The 17815-nt window shown below is 32.0% G+C and overlaps 3 protein-coding genes across 6 annotated transcripts in view; 1 reads left to right on the top strand and 2 right to left on the bottom strand.

The window, feature by feature from the left end:
* LOC125844725 (MAP3K epsilon protein kinase 1-like) overlaps nucleotides 1-17815 on the top strand; it is a 468061-nt gene that overhangs the window by 80728 nt on the left and 369518 nt on the right. The window lies entirely within an intron of this gene.
* Nucleotides 552-2688, bottom strand: LOC125844754 (60S ribosomal protein L44). Its single transcript, XM_049524087.1, has 4 exons — nucleotides 2556-2688; nucleotides 1009-1188; nucleotides 839-913; nucleotides 552-764 (listed from the first exon to the last, which is right to left on the bottom strand). The coding sequence occupies exons 1-4, from the start codon at nucleotides 2556-2558 to the stop codon at nucleotides 705-707; spliced, it is 318 nt and encodes a 105-aa protein (XP_049380044.1). The 5' UTR covers nucleotides 2559-2688; the 3' UTR covers nucleotides 552-704.
* Nucleotides 8105-13516, bottom strand: LOC125844740 (uncharacterized). Of its 2 annotated transcripts, none has more exons than XM_049524073.1 (3): nucleotides 12928-13516; nucleotides 10585-10715; nucleotides 8105-8979 (listed from the first exon to the last, which is right to left on the bottom strand). In XM_049524073.1, the coding sequence occupies exons 1-3, from the start codon at nucleotides 13045-13047 to the stop codon at nucleotides 8202-8204; spliced, it is 1029 nt and encodes a 342-aa protein (XP_049380030.1). In that variant the 5' UTR covers nucleotides 13048-13516; the 3' UTR covers nucleotides 8105-8201. The 2 variants fall into 2 exon arrangements, with proteins under 2 accessions (XP_049380030.1, XP_049380032.1); XM_049524075.1 differs by lacking the exon at nucleotides 12928-13516 and adding an exon at nucleotides 11976-12421.

Below are 17815 nucleotides of genomic sequence, written 5' to 3'. Positions count from 1 at the left end.
GGTTTTTAACATTGTCAAACATTTTCTAACTTATTTTAAATCATTTTTTATTTATTTTAAGTTATTTTTATACTTGTCAAACACTTTCAGAAGTCAAATATTGACTTAAAAGTAAGTTTGACTAAATTTTAAATCAATCCAAACATACTCCTTAAAAAATAGCTTTTACGTCAAATAAAAAGTCAAAATTAAATAATTTTTAAGTCAAAAAATAAAAAGTAAGAAAAACCTACTTTTGATTTTCAACTTATTTTAAGTTGTTTTTGACCTAATGAAATACTTTCTAACTTATTTTAAGTCATTTTTTGACTTATTTTAATTTATTTTTATATTTATCAAACACTTTCAAAAATCAAATACAAACTAAAAAATAGATTTGACTAACTTTTAAGTCTATCCAAATACCCTCTAATTTTGATAGTTTTATTAACTTGTGGATGTTTCTGATTTGACTAACTTTTGGCTAATTTGAGTATTTCTGATTTTGAAATTGAGCCTTGAGTTTAATCAATTAGGTTATTTGATGGAATAAGAAAAGTTAACACAAGAAGAAAGAATAAACTAGTCATTTTAAAACTGGAAACATAAGTATTTTGGGACAGACATAAGTTGTTCATCATCAAACAAAAGAAACTCTGTTGAGCTAACATCACTTGAGAAAAAAGGACAACATTACACAAAGACAAAAAGGATACCATCTCCACTTAAAAGAGAGAAGTTCCCTTTCCCTTCTTATCTCCACCAATTTCAAAGTGCTTACACCTCTGCAAGGTCAGTAGCCAAATTTAATACCACAGTATACAATGATCAAAAGAAAGATTGAGAGCCATAAACATACCTTGATTGGGTGTTGGGACACATGTTTGCATCCCTGGCATTGCAACCTTAGCACAATCTTCTTGGTAGTTTTGGCCTAGTATCGAAACAACGTTGATTTATGAGATGAATAACAAGGGGGGTTAAAAAGAATATTGACCAGAGTTGATGTTAATGTCAAATCTCTTCTACCTTCTTGTGGAAGACGGGTTTTGTCTGCCCACCATATCCAGACTGCTTGCGATCATAACGACGCTTCCCTTGAGCTGCAAGACTATCTTTTCCTTTCTTGTACTGTGTAACTTTATGCAGAGTGTGCTTTTTGCACTCCTTCGACTTACAGTATGTCTTCTTAGTTTTTGGAACGTTCACCTGCACGATCAAATTTTGATCTTGTAAACTACACAATACTGGTAGCTATGTGAAAATCTTATAGTAACTACTTTATATGCATATCACAGGTCAAATATATACCATAACAGATTACAGGATCCAGGAACTACGAACTGCAATCTAGAGCATGCAGAGGTAGGCTGAATTTTGAAGTTGATTGCATTCATTATTATAAGTTATCAAATCAAGATACTCTTGACGAGAGCCTGCCTAGCACTTGTAAATGATATGTTCTTTATCACAATTCTCTTTTGGATGCAGTAGAAAGAATTTTATTACTAACAGGATCCAGAGGATGCAATATGTTACAAAAGTGGGTTGATTCCTTTAGAAAACAAAAGAAGGTAAGGAACAAATAAATCTCAAAACTGCATCACGTTGATTAAAGTTGAGCCAGCAAAACAAATGCATACACATCAAGCACAATTCAGAACTGAGGTGCTTAAAAATATCAATCAACTGTGAAATTGCAGGCTAAACATTGTGGATATCAGAAACCTGAGAACTTTTATCTACAAAAAAATGCAGCCAATCACTGCATCCACATTGATTGCAGGATATACACAACACAGGGGATAAAATTGAGACTTTTTTGTGTTAACAATTAAAACGAAGCAAAAGTTTCACCAAATTTCAGAGCAGCATTTTCGAATCACATTATAGAAGGAAGAAACCAGAAATCATGAAGTCAACAAAATTAATAATCGTCCATATATGTGGCCTACTAAAAACTCCTTTAGAAAAGCTATACTCTTGCAGAGAAGCTCTAACTATTTATTTTTGTATGTAGTCCATGATATAATTAGCCTTTTTTTGCCAACCAGTATGTGATCCACCAAAGAAATAATTTGTGCATTGGCTTTACTTGGCATATTTGGAAAGCCACCTAAGAATTGGAGTTGTGCAATAACAACATAATTATCTCTGGCCAAGTAATGTAATTGTTGATGTTAATTACTTACCCTCAAACTAAGGTAACTTTTCTGATTCCCTTTAATTTTTCTTTGGTCAAACACACTATTTCTTTCTACACAACTTCTCATTGTATGCTTCCATTGCAAGTTTTAATTTTTTAGAATAAGTGTGACATCATCTCGACTAATGTAATGACCTCCCACAAGCAACAAGTATTGTTTGATAGGAACTGTATCTAAGACCTCACTCACCTCGTGGTCATATCTAGTTTTATCCTCTTAACTTAGTTGGAATCAGCTATCCAAATCTATCATGACGGATCGTAACCAATAAATCATTCTCCTACTTTTGAAATGCGAATAAGATTAACAGTTTGAATAATATCAGCGTATAACAATGAACTTAAAGGGAGGAAGAATGAAGGAAGTTACCATTGTCGGCGACTGAGTCTGAGCTGCCGTAGAAAACACCTTTGCTCTAATGGCGTCCACAAACCCTAGAAAATAAGGGGAGATGTATATAGCTAGGGTTTTAAGATTATGGGCTCCTTTTGTAAGCAGCCCGTCGCACCACTTAACCATTGGCTATTTAAATTGTAACCATTTTTTATAATTTATTTATGATTTAGGTGAATTATTTATGTATTAAAATCAATATAATTAGGGGTCATTTTATCCTGGGATTAGTTATGTTAGAATAAGTTATGCTGAGATAAGTTATATTGGGATTAGTTCTGTTGGAGTGGTTTTTATTGCTTCTTTGGTTTGTCATATTCAAACTTATATCCATTGCATAATTTTTAATAATAAGTTGTTTGTTTACAAAAATAACCTTCACCTTATTAAGTTTTTTTTTTTTTTTTACATTTTCTTTACAAACTTTAGTTATTCATTCTCAAAATCAAACTTTCATGTTATTTAGCTCAAATATTTTTATATGTGTATTTCCATGATTGTGCCATGTGTTTTTAAAATTAAACTTTCATCATATTTAACTTAAAAACAAAACTTCCATCTTATTTAATTTAAAAATAAAACTTTCATCTTATTTAGCTTAAAAATTAAACTTTCATCTTATTTAGCTTAAAAATAAAACTTTTGATCTTATTTAAGTTTAAAAATAAAACTTTCATTTTAAGTTTATCAAAGTAAAAGAAATTTTATTATTAAAGTTATCTACATTTTAATGGATACATAGAATATAATTTTTAAGTGAGTAATAAACTACGTAATTCAAAATATGTAATTTAGTAGTGGAGTGAATATTTTGAGGGGTAGCTCAGCTGGTAAAGGCCTGGGACAAAGTCCTTCAGGTCGCCGGTTCGAGCCCTAGCAGGGCCACTGGAGGCATTACAAACCGGCCGCGTCTCCAAGGCCCCGTGGAACTAACTGTGGTGGACCCGCCTTGAAACAGCGGGACCCGATGGGTACAGCTAGTCGGGTTCGCAAAGCGACGCCCAGAAACCACGGTTAAAAAAAAAAAAAAAAGTAGTGGAGTGAATATTTTAAGAGAAATCAAAATATAAATAAACATAAAATTAGGCAAAAAAAAAAAATCAACTTATAATATATTCATAAATAAAAATTGTATTTATAAAATGTAATTTTTTAATAGAAAAATATATTATGATAAAAACAACGATTAAGTAAGGTTGTGAATAGGGCAGGGCATTCGGTATTTGGGTTCGGTTTCAGTTTTTTTTCGGTTTTCGATTCTTGTACAACGTGTACCAAACACCGAACCGAAATAATTTGGTTCGGTTCGGTTTTTATTATTTCGGTTCGATTTTTGTTAATTCGGTTTTTTGTTATGGGTTTGTTTAGTGGGCNGTTTTTATTGCTTCTTTGGTTTGTTATATTCAAACTTATATCCATTGCATAATTTTTAATAATAAGTTGTTTGTTTACAAAAATAACTTTCACCTTATTAAGTTTTTTTTTTTTTTTTACATTTTCTTTACAAACTTTAGTTATTCATTCTCAAAATCAAACTTTCATGTTATTTAGCTCAAATATTTTTATATGTGTATTTCCATGATTGTGCCATGTGTTTTTAAAATTAAACTTTCATCATATTTAACTTAAAAACAAAACTTCCATCTTATTTAATTTAAAAATAAAACTTTCATCTTATTTAGCTTAAAAATTAAACTTTCATCTTATTTAGCTTAAAAATAAAACTTTTGATCTTATTTAAGTTTAAAAATAAAACTTTCATTTTAAGTTTATCAAAGTAAAAGAAATTTTATTATTAAAGTTATCTACATTTTAATGGATACATAGAATATAATTTTTAAGTGAGTAATAAACTACGTAATTCAAAATATGTAATTTAGTAGTGGAGTGAATATTTTAAGAGAAATCAAAATATAAATAAACATAAAATTAGGCAAAAAAAAAATCAACTTATAATATATTCATAAATAAAAATTGTATTTATAAAATGTAATTTTTTAATAGAAAAATATATTATGATAAAAACAACGATTAAGTAAGGTTGTGAATAGGGCAGGGCATTCGGTATTTGGGTTCGGTTTCGGTTTTTTTTCGGTTTTCGGTTCTTGTACAACGTGTACCGAACACCGAATCGAAATAATTTGGTTTGGTTCGGTTTTTATTATTTCGGTTCGGTTTTTTTTAATTCGGTTTTTTGTTATGGGTTTGTTTAGTGGGCTTTTGAAAATTTTGTAATTTTTTTGTTTATTTTATTTTTGTTTATTTCTTTTTGCTTATTTTACTCTGTTTTTCAAATTATTGTATGATTCAAAATAATAAATTGTCGTTAACATTGAAGCATTGTTATAACATTGAAATTTACCGGTCGTTGTTGTGCTACGGCTGCCTGCTGGTCGATTGGCAGCTGCTGCATGCTGCTGGTCGCCGGAATGGTCGACGCTACTATAGTCTGTAGACGACTAGACGTGGGAAGTGGGAACGGTAATTTTTGCCTTTTGTAAAGTTGAAAAGTTTGAAAAGCTAAACTTTTGTTTTTAACTTTAAATTATAATATTTATTATTCATAATTAATATAATATTAATATATATTATAATTTAATATATTTCGGTAAACCGAATTACACAAAAATTACATACCGAAAACCGAACCGAAATACTGAAAAATACAAAACCATATACCAAATACCGAACCGAAAACCGAAATACCGAAACCGAATTACCAAAATAATTCGGTTCGTTCAGTTTTTTGGTTTTTCGGTGTTTATGCCCACCCATAGTTGTGAATGTTATTATAGTTGTTTAAAATTATATTAATATACATGAATGTATAAGTGGTGTATAAAAGAGAGTTTAAGGAGGGTAATTTTGTTAATTTACATGCTTTATCACAGGATAAGTTATCCTGGGATTACTATTCCACCCTCGGGGAGGGATAACTTATCTCAGTACTATTTGTCAATCTTGGGATAAATTATCCATCTTGTCTAACCAAACAACGGATTAAGAGGCACTAAATTTTTATCCCAGGATAACTTTCTCTTATCCATCACACCAAACGACCCCTTAGTATCTAGTACCACATTTCATAGTATTAAGTATAAATCTAAACAGCTATAAAACGACTGCTTCTTTTTGTTTGCTTTTTTTTTTTAAGACCTTTGAGTCTAGAGTTTTGCATTGTCAAAAATTGACTTTTTCCCTTAATTTGAGTCTCACGTTTGATTGGAAGACAACTAAATTTAAAATACTTTGAAAAATATTAACTACATGTTTAAAATAGCGGTCCTAAAGTGACTATTAGTGCATTCCTCAATCCTAAATGAGAAAATTGCACAGAATGGCCTTTCTTGAGGCTATTATTTAAATTTTATCCATCCTTAATTCAATGAAATACTATCATACTATGCATATTTGTTGTTCGTCTGCACTAGTTAGATAAATTTGGTTGATTGGTGGCAATTTTTTTGGTGGTTTGACAACTAATTGTGATTATCCTAGCAATCATTTGGATCTCATTGCACAATGTGTCACATGGTTAAGGAATATTTGATGTAAACATATGATATGGATAGGTATTTAAGGAGGATCATCAATATGGTGTAATGATAGAATATTGAATGTAATTTAGCGTCAAGCGCATTTTCGCTCAACTTCTCTCAAAATTATATGCAATTAAACATACCAATGTATATCAGCACAAAAACGGTTGTTTTGCATTATCACATCTCAATTCTTGCATGGGAAAAAATATATTTCCTGTAAAGGCAAATTTTGAGTTAATTTGAGCACACCTTAACTCTTTCCATAGGTACTTGCTATTTCTTGTAATATAAATATCGGAGTGACTCTCTCCATCAATAGTACAAAAGCAAAATCACCAAACTCTTTTTGTCTATGCTAGAAACCCTGATCTCTTGTGATTTTCACTTCCTTTATTAATTGCTAGGCCATGCCCTCAAGCATCACATGAAAGAAAATCTTTTATGGACCAGGGAAGCACTCCTGGTTTGGAGATCTTAACAATTGCACATAGCAAGCATGGCCTACTTTGAGCTTTTTCTGAGTTAAAGAGGACAAAAACAATATATTTAGTGTAATTTCACAAGTGAGGTTTAGAAATGATAGTGTATGCCAGTGGCGAAGCTAGAAATTTTACGAAGGATGTCCAAGAATTACATTAACTAAAAAAAATGACGAATGGGTGTATTGAAAATTTTAAAAGCAAACTACGTAATATTAATAATTAAATTTCTTTTATGAACAAATGTACAAAAAAAATTTAAGTTAAACTAATTGATTCATAATTTTAATATGTAGATTTAGTTTAATATAACGTGATCGTACGGAAGAAAAAAAAGAGAGACAAATGGAGAAAATTCAACTTAGAATGACATTATTTTTATGCTTCAAGTCATGACGACAATAACAACGAGACATGTAAAATAAAGAGTACAATCAAACAAGGCTTTTAAAAAAGAATTCTATATGGAACCTTTTTTGCTTTTAGTTATTTTATATAAAATTCCAGGGTTGTTTATTAACTTAAATTAAATAAAAAAATATGTTTTATATTTTTAAAAAAAATCAAAGTCAAATCAATTAAAATTTTGATTCACTTCTAAATTTTTGATCTTTTTCCTTAAATTTTTAAGTTGTATCTAATTAAGAATTATTTTATCAAATAATATTAATTTTTAATTATTTCTAATAATAGATTTATTAACTATTATTTAAATTTAGAAAGTTACTAAAAAGGCTCTTTTTAAAATATAAAAAATGGCATAAATGACAAAATTAATTTTTAATTATTTCTAATGATAGATTTATTAACTATTATTTAGATTTAGAAAGTTACTAAAAAATGCTCTTTTTAAAATATAAAAAATGGCATAAATGACAAAATGTTGATGGTGAGGATCGAATTTGCGCTCCCCATGCACACTACTTTTTCAGCCTCAAGAACCACTGGGCTACTCATGCTTGATGGGCTCAAGGTGTCTAAAATATATTAAGTAGTCATTTAGGGTACCATTTACTTATATATATGATATAATTTTCCGACGAAGGGTGTCCGGTTGAACACCCTGACATCACTGTAGCTCCGCCCCTGGTGTATGCAAACCTTATCCCTACCTCGTGGAGATAGAGAGATTGTTTCTGAAAGACCCTCCGTGCAACAACTCAAAGATGACCATGCAATGTAATTATTTTCAGTCCCCAGTCTCTAAAAACTGTGGCAGAAGCACATTGATATACATTGAATGAATCAAAACCATGTGAATCAAGATATGCAGAAAGAATGTCAAATATATTTTAATAATATAACCAATGATCTTTCCTCCCAGTTACAGATAAATAGACCTATATATGTACTTAACATATATAGGATTTGGAAGGTCCGTGAAGCAACAAAAATTTCTACTACACAGATCTTTGCTGTGCTGCTACAGATTTTCAACTCTAAGAATAAACTTAACCTATTTTTGCAACACAAAAAAAGGAATGGAAGAAAAAAGATAAAATGCCAGCAATAAGCAAGTATTTTTAGTGTTTTACTTCTATAGCTAGTTTTCAGTTTCTAGGTGTTAAGAAGAGGACTAACAAAAAATGCAGAAAGAATAGCTAATCAACAGCAGTCTTGCTTTTTCGAGGACCGGTGGGTTTTTGAAGGCTATCAAAGATTGGTTTGGTAATTGCTGCAGTAGAAATTGCCTGGAAATCTGGCTTCAAATTCCACTTTGATGTTGTCCACAGGGAAGACAACGTGCTACTGTCTGATTCCTGCAAACTCGGTGTACTTGATGACTTCCTGACACTTGCACTGTCGTTCAGAAAAGAATCGTTCAACAGCATAGTGATAGGATTTATGGAACTTGCTTCAGCATCTGGTCCAAGGAGAATTCGACTAGCTGACTTAGGTCGCAAAGCCAATCCCTTGCCAGCAGCAGCAGAAAACCCGCTGCCACTGCTGTTATCTTCTTTCAACAGCACTTCTGGGGTGCGGGAACTGAAATCAGCCTCAGATTTTTGACGCCTTCTAGACAATTTCTCGAACAATCTATTAGAGCCATTTTCAGCGCTACCTACTCCGTTCTCTGACATATCATTAGCTACACTTTTACATTTTCTATGAAGACCGAGTGGTTGATTAGAATGAGGAGTTGACATGACAAATGGTCCATCTTCTAAATAATGTGATACTCCTTTACGATAGACAGCCATTTCAAAACCTTCAGATGCAACTTTCTGATCTGCCAGTTTAGGGCCCTGATAACCTAGTAAAGAGCTCATGGCTGGTGAAACTCTTTGCTGGGAGGAAGACTTCAACTTCAGGGATTGAAATGAACCAAACAAATCAGGGTATTGGTTGCTCGGAGGGATCTGCTCAGAGCTGCTTGGCCTGTCAAGAAACAAATCACAGTTACCACATAGCTCAGCACAAGTTCTAAAGCTTTAGAATATCAAAGATGTGGTACTCAAGAAGCCAATGAGACAGAAATGACTAAGATACATAAAATAGTCTTGTAGTCGTAGATACTACTCAACATGGACGTTATATCAACTTAAGAAGAATTAAGCAATCTTCATTAGACTAGCAGTTCATATGAATGCGGTTCCACAGAAACTAGTGATTTGAGAAATAATATGAATATCCTCTTTAGTTTCTCTAATCCATACTAGTGCAAGCGTTACCAAATTCATTCTAATTCTCAAGAAAAAGTAATCCAGAATATGTACCTGAAAACATATAATAGAACATGATTTCTGCAACTCCATGAGACCCCACGAATTGTCAGATGATACTAATATATAAGAACCACCTAAACATCAACTTTGTATGAAAATAGTTATAGATGATACAAGAAATTCTTCTTGTGGACAATCTTTTCTTTCTTTCAGTAAAGTTCTTGTGGACAAAGCAAAGCTTGTCTGTCTTTTTTCCTTTTAGACAGGATTTTTAATAATGCTTACACTCACTCCATTCCACTTAACATGATATGATACAAAGTACGATGGTCAAATTACCTAATTTTCGGTGTGAATTTTGACATAGAATCTTCAAGATTTTTTAAATAAACTTATGCATTACTAAATTACAAAAAAAAGTACAATAAGTCACAATAGTTATTTTTAGAAAGTAATTGAAAAAACTGTGGTTAAAGAAAAACTCATTTGACTTCCCAAATAGTAATTGTGTCCCATAAAGTGGATCAGACGAAGTAATATTACCCACAAACCAGATTACGTAAACAAATTTATACAGCACAACACAAATTATAAGTGCCTTGAATGGAAATTTCTATTTCCAACATACAACAGAGATCCACCCAAGGTAAATGGGCTCATCTGAAGCTTTTCTCCATCAGACCCACATATAAAGCTCTTGCCTAAACAAGTCCTACTTAAATATCTAAGTGAAACACGGCAGGTTATATTCTACAGGTGACACAAACAAATCACAATAACAGAGAACCACAAGCTGATACGACTTGTTCCATGTAGTGAAAGACAAATAAAAAAGATGAGAACATTCAACTAACAAATAAGGGGTAGATTGTGGTTTGTTAGGTGAAATATCTAATTCATGTCAAATTTGTAAAGAGAGAAAAGGAATGAAAGCTGAGAACAAAAAGTTCAAACAACATGCAAAGTTATGAAGGCATCTCTAGGTAACTGTGATCAGATCCCCAACACCATATTATATCAAAAGGGTGCCCACGTACAATAAGCACTATTTTCTTAAGGAGTTAATGCAGCTCTGAACAGAGCAGAATATACCGTGTATAGCTTTCATGTCAAGAAGAATAACAAAGGAAAAACGTGCAAACAAGCAATTATAATTCAAACATCTAAGCAGAAGATGAAAAGTTAAAAAAAAGAAGATAAAAGCTTTATCCTCAGACTAGTACAACAAGTTCATTAAAATAAAGGCTTTATAACCAGTACTAGAGGAAATGTTGGGAAAGAGACACTGGCATGAGATTCTAAAGAAACATTATAGTACCCTTGGGTGTCTTGACCATTTGAGACAGCGGGTGATGGTGGATGCCTCCCAGGTAATGGTATTTGAAGTGTCTTTCGAGCAAACATTTGGAGATCCGAAACCAGCCCATTCAACTTCTTAATATCAGATACCTGTCACATTAGATGATTGCACACCATGTTAAAGCCATCATCTATTTGGAGGATGCGATCCTAGGTGCAAAATGATAAAAGATATGTTGATTTTGCAGTAAAAATAAAACAAACTAAAGTTCACCATTACATAAACTGCATGCTTAGCATGTCACCTAACAGAATAAGTTCAAAACTCCTTGAATCATCACACTATTTATCCTCGCATTTGTTTCAAAATGTTCATAAAATCAGCTGGCATTCTCAGAAAACTTGCAAGTGTGCAAAAAATAATAATATATATGTATTGACATGGCAGAAGAAGAACTAGTAAGTGCATAAAGACATTTGTTATAATAATAGCCAAAAAGATAAACTTTAGCCTTTAAGGGGTTGTTTGGTACAAAAATGAATAATGCAGGGATTACAAATGCTGGGATTAGTAATGCAGGGATTAATAGTACATGGATTAGTAATGCAGGGTTTATTTTTACCAAGTGTTTGGTTCATTGGTTCCAAACCCATTTTGGAATTGGGTTAAAACTTTATAAAAAACTCCTTTCAATTATACCCTTGAATTATTATGTAATTAGGTTAAGGTAAATAATTGCCGGACAATATTATTTTTTATGGCCTTCTAACTAGCTATGAGAAGAACAATTTTGTTGTCATGTTTGCCTTTTTTTTCACTTAAATTATTTGAGGATAAATAATTGTCATCTTAGTAAATTGATTACTTACAAAATGTCAATTTTCAATTTAAAAAAAAAAAGATAAACTATCAACTTTTAAAATTGAAAAGACGTAAACAATAGTAAAACTGAATAAATCATCTACATTTACACATAAAAATTGCAAGTTGTAGTTTTAATATGTATGCAATTTTATAAATTGTTCAAATACAAATAATTAGAAACCACACAAATATATATACACATTCAATTAAGACGTTGATATATTTGCCTTTTTAATTAGTTAATGTTAAGCAACTCACAATTTCAAATATTGTATTAATTTGTATTGAATTTACGTAGTAACAAACAATTTCTCTAAATAATTTGTAAGCTAATTTATTTAAATAAATTTACTAGTTAAATATAAAACATAAAATCAAGAGAATAAATAAATTAATTAAAATGATTTGAGGGATATCCATGGATTAGTTATACATAGGCCCAAATTCCTACCAAACATAGTACTAAATAATACCATACATAATACATGAATTATTTATTTTAATGCGGCCTACCAAACGACCCCTAAGAGCAGTGGCTGGCTAACCATAGCTCTAGAATCCAATATACTGACAGCAGAGTTGAGAGTACATGCCAAAATGAGCTCTGCCACTACATACCTACAACCACTAAACGATCCACCAGAATTTGATGCTATAGTTACGTTTATCACCAGCAAAAACTTCTAGAGCTGCCACATTTAGGTCCGTCTTCATTCTATCAATTATGGGCACATGGAAAACAGAGTAAAAGCACACATCTACAACCAATAAAGGATCCAAGAGAACTTTGATGATCACATGCAAAAACTACTAGAGCTGCTGACTCGTCCTCCTTCTGTAAATTAAGGGCTCACAGACAACACAGTAAAATCAAACCACCTCAACAACTATTCCTCTTCTTTTTTACTTATCAAAGGGAAATAAACACCCAACTCTAACATATTGTGCCTCCCTCGTCAATTTTCACTATTACATCGTTCACAAGAATTCTCTTCTCTCTTTTTTACCAAATATGGCAAACCCCATCCCCACCAAACCTCCTTTATGAGGAGCTAAACAAGAACTTTTTCTTTTATCAACTCGAACACAACAACCTCATTTCACTAAGCTATCACTCTCTTGTCAATGTCCAAAAATCTCTTTCTATATTTTAATGAAAATGGCATTTTTGCAAACTACGGCAGCTCAACTAATCAACCAGGCAGCCTGTTATAGCCCACACAAACAGAGAAACCAGGTAAAATCATATGAACAATGCATCAAATTTATTCATTCAAAAATCCCCAATTCCTCCATTCTTTCTATAATCAAAACAAAAGTAAAAACACAGAACACATGAAGCAACATCTCATAAATACCGATAACTCAATCCAACAACAACTAACCCTCAGTCCCAAACAAGTCAGGATCGACTATACGAATCCTTCATTACTCCATTTCAACTACAAAATACCAATATTTTTATTTGTATTATTTACCAAAACCAAAAAAAATTACCTCAACACCATATCTGATTGCTACACCAGGAAGGGTATCAAATTTTGTAACTTGGTGTTGAATATAATTCGATCCTCCTCCTCCGTCGTCGGACTGCGGCGGAGGTGATGACGTCATCATCGCAAATCAATTTCCGGTAAAATCAAAATCTCCCCCGCAAAAATTAACCAAAAAAACCGAACCCAGTTTAAACCTACATAATTTAATCAAACTAAAAATCTACAAAAATCTATAAATCATTCTTCTCTGAATATTAATAAAGAATGTATCTTTATTACCAACCCAAAACAAGAAAACAAAAAAAGTAAATTAAAAAGAAGCTTTACCCAGTTTCAGTTACACATTTTGATCAATACCCATTTAGCAAAAAAATGAAGAATTCATATAAAATTGCATCTTTTAAGTATCAATTAAAGAAATGAAGGATTAAAGAAAGAAAACAAGAAAATATAATATAGGGATCTTCTCAGATCTGGCGATCAGGTAGTTTTTTATTTTATTTTTTATTATAATTTTGTTAGTTCCTTTTTTCTTGGGTAAGAAAAATGAGAGAGAATGAAAGACGACGGGAACAGTGATGATCGAGAATTTGCAGAATTCTTTGATTTAATAGCTTTTTATATCATTCAATTTCAATTTCCTTTACCCAAAAATAAAAAGAACAAAAAGAGGACACCTGGTAAATATTTTTTATTGTTAATTATAAGGTTGAAAATGAAAAAGATAATAACACAAAGATTTAACGTAGTTCGGTATAAAAGAGATGAACAATTCACTATATAAACATCAAAATTACAAAATATAGAGACAAATAATATCATCTAATTCACTCGGACTACAAAGAGGTTCACACAAGTGATAACGTATCACTTGTGTTCTACAAATTCTTCCCCTTAACCAAAACTCTCAAAGCCTCTAGACTACATTGTGAATGTTAATTAAATTAGAAGAAGCGAACATCTATTTATAGAGTCCTAAACATTTTCCTACAAGAAAAAAACTAGCAAAATATGAAAACTTTATCTTATTCATCTATGGTAAGAAACTCAGGACAAATACCCAACAACGATGCAGAAAACATAACACTAAAATAAGAAAAGTAGTGCCGGACAAAAGAAGTAATAATAACAACAAAATAGTATGGTAACTGAAACTCAGTAAACAATATAAGATGATTAACACTAGAAACAAGAACTACAAGTGTACGACTAGTACTACGATAGGTACGAATTATAGGTCTAAATCCTTGCAGGTAAGACAACACTCTACCATTACTAACATTCTACCCTAATACACGATATTCACTTCATCCTATGTAGAGTCATGTCCTTGATAATATACAGTTGCATTATGTCATGTTTAATCACCTCTCTCCAATATTTTTTATGTCTATCTTTACCCCTTTGCATACCCCTACAACTAGCCTACCTCTACTAACCTCTACTAACCTTCTACCTTAATACGTGATCTCCACTTCATCGTATCTAGAATCATGTCTTCAGTAATATGCAATTGTTTCATGTCTTGTCTAATCACCTTTCCCAATACTTTTCGACCTACCTCTACCCCTCTGTATACCCCTACAAACAGTCTCTCACACCTCCTCACTGAGACCTATACACACCTTCTCTTTCCTAGAATTATGAATTCGAATCACTAAGAAAGTGAAAAAGATGAGAGTTCTTAAAAAAAATTTTAAAAAGTACCAAAATGAGGTAAAATTTATCAACACAAATGTTTGCACAAAAATATATCAACTCCCACTATAATAAAAGTTGCAATAATATGATATGATATTTATTATCAACATTTTATATACATGTCTTTAAAGATTTTAACATTCTAAATGTAATGACAATAATTTGATTATCATTAAATATTTAAAGAAAAAATTATTGCCACTAAATATCTTTTTTGACGTAATATCTTCTAAGGTTAAACCTTTTTTAAAAAAATAAAAAAATTTCATCCAATATTTAATATTTGTGTTGGGGATAGAATAAATACGAATTTATATTTAGAAGTTTCATTGGGGTAAATGATTTTTAAGAAAGGTGATTTCATACTTAAAACTTGAATATGATACATATGGTTAAGTATGAATAAATATTAATGACTCCAAAGTAACTCTTGTTGGTTAAGATTAAATGATCTAATGAAATGAGAATACATACTACAGTAAAATCTCTATAAATTAATATAGGTGGGACCATGAAATTTTATTATTTTATAGAGATATTATTTAATCGATAAATTAATATTTATTAATTTAAAGAATGGTTTGAGATTTAATGAAGGTTAATTTTGATTATATCAAAATCATTGTAACTTACTAATTTATGTATCATATTTATTGATTTCACATAAAAAAAACTATATTATATATAAAGTACAACGAATACATCAAAATCATTGAATCTTACTAATTTATGTATCATATTTATTGAATATTGTCACTATCGTGCAAACAAAAGCATGGATGACAAGTGTGTTTTTTGATGAATATATTTGTTGGTTTGACCACAAAATGCACGGTAGACAAGTTTTGCTTATGGTAGATAATTGTCCAGCCCATAATAGAAACATTGAAGGACTACAAAATGTTGAATTATTTTTCTTGCCACCCAACATGATATCCAAAATTGAACCTTGTGATGCTGGGCTAATAAGAGTTTTCAAGATGTATTATCGTAACAAATTTTATCGTAAGATATTAGAAGGCTATGAAGTGGGACAAACTGATCCAGTAAAGATTAATGTTTTGGATTCTATCAATTTTGCAATCCCTGCTTGGACAACAAATGTTCAGCAAGAGACAATAGCAAAAAATTTTCGACACTGTAAAATTTGTTTGGGGGATGCAATCTCAGAGAATTTGAATGAACCCACTTGTGAAACGCCATTCATGAACTTGATGTCACGCCTCGAGCTACCCTTGAGACGCGGACATGGGACATAGGATCACAAGTGACCCCAAGCTAACCCTGCTGGCATATCATAAGCATACTAAGAAATAATAAACTGATGCGGAAGCTTAAAACATGAAGTAAATTTGAAATGATGGGGAATACCCATATACTAAAACCGAATATATGAAAAATCTGAGAGTTTAATACAAAAGAGATATTAACTCAAATACTAATTTGAATCTAACTTTGTTTGAAAATGGCCTCTAACTGACTAGAAGTGTTGGGACAGCCCCCAGCTAAATCTAACAAAACTGAAACTAAAGACTAAATAACTGAAATAGAACATGACTATGGTCCTCGAAGAATGAGGACTCACTGCTGATGCTTCTGAGTTGGAGATCGGGAACTGATCTATGTGTGGTCTGGATGCTGAGAACCTGGATCTACATCACGAGAAAATGTAGCGCAGAGTATGTGTCAGTACTTGAAAGGTACTGAGCATGAATGATAGAGTAAAGCTGAAACAAAAATATAACTAAAAAATCAATAAAGCAAGTATATAATCTGAACATGATATAGTTACTGAATACTAAGCTAACTGAATGCAATGACCAAATTTATAACATGCTGAGACTGATTACTGACTGTACTGTAAATGTGGTCAATGTAATATAGTTTGACTGAACTATGGGAGAAACTAATAACCGACAATAAAACCACATGAGCTAAATGTGGAGTCTGATGTATACGTCTCATTGAGAGGACCCAATATACCCTGCCACATGTATAGAGGCATGACTGGCATGATCACTAATGATGCCCACAGAGGGGACTTACAACCTTCGTGGCTCGTAGTTATGGGACTATACGGGTGACTGACCCTAGTCCAACTCAGTATTATGCTACTCCCAATAAGTGATTAACACATTATGACTGAATTACTGTAATATACTGAATAGCTCAAAACTGACATGCAATATANTGTTTGAAAATGGCCTCTAACTGACTAGAAGTGTTGGGACAGCCCCCAGCTAAATCTAACAAAACTGAAACTAAAGACTAAATAACTGAAATAGAACATGACTATGGTCCTCAAAGAATGAGGACTCACTGCTGATGCTTCTGAGTTGGAGATCGGGAACTGATCTATGTGTGGTCTGGATGCTGAGAACCTGGATCTACATCACGAGAAAATGTAGCGCAGAGTATGTGTCAGTACTTGAAAGGTACTAAGCATGAATGATAGAGTAAAGCTGAAATAAAAATATAACTAAAAAACCAATAAAGCAAGTATATAATCTGAACATGATATAGTTACTGAATACTAAGCTAACTGAATGCAATGACCAAATTTATAACATGCTGAGACTGATTACTGACTGCACTGTAAATGTGGTCAATGTAATATAGTTTGACTGAACTATGGGAGCTACTAATAACCGACAATAAAACCACATGAGCTAAATGTGGAGTCTGATGTATACGTCTCATTGAGAGGACCCAATATTCCCTGCCACATGTATAGAGGCATGACTGGCATGATCACTAATGATGCCCACAGAGGGGACTTACAACCTTCGTGGCTCATAGTTATGGGACTATACGGGTGACTGACCCTAGTCCAACTCAGTATTATGTTACTCCCAATAAATGATTAACACATTATGACTGAATTACTATAATATACTGAATAGCTCAAAACTGACATGCAATATACTGGATAGCTCAAAACTGACATGCAACTGAGAATGCAACATTAATATACTGATAATGACACATTCAAAAACTGAGGCATGTATATCTGAAATATCTGACCTAGGATGTGTAATTCAAGAACTAAAGAACTACATAGCTAGGGTTCTGAAATTCATGCAAGAAACGAAGTAATAACATGATAATCTGATTAGGAACATGTAAATAACTAAGTCAGATAATCTGTTGAAGTTCTAGAAACCCTAGGTCTAGTTATAATAAGGGAA

Source organism: Solanum stenotomum, chromosome 11 (genome assembly GCF_019186545.1).
Source record: "Solanum stenotomum isolate F172 chromosome 11, ASM1918654v1, whole genome shotgun sequence".
NCBI classification, from domain to species: Eukaryota; Viridiplantae; Streptophyta; class Magnoliopsida; order Solanales; family Solanaceae; genus Solanum; species Solanum stenotomum.
This window is presented reverse-complemented; position numbering and strand designations above follow the sequence as displayed.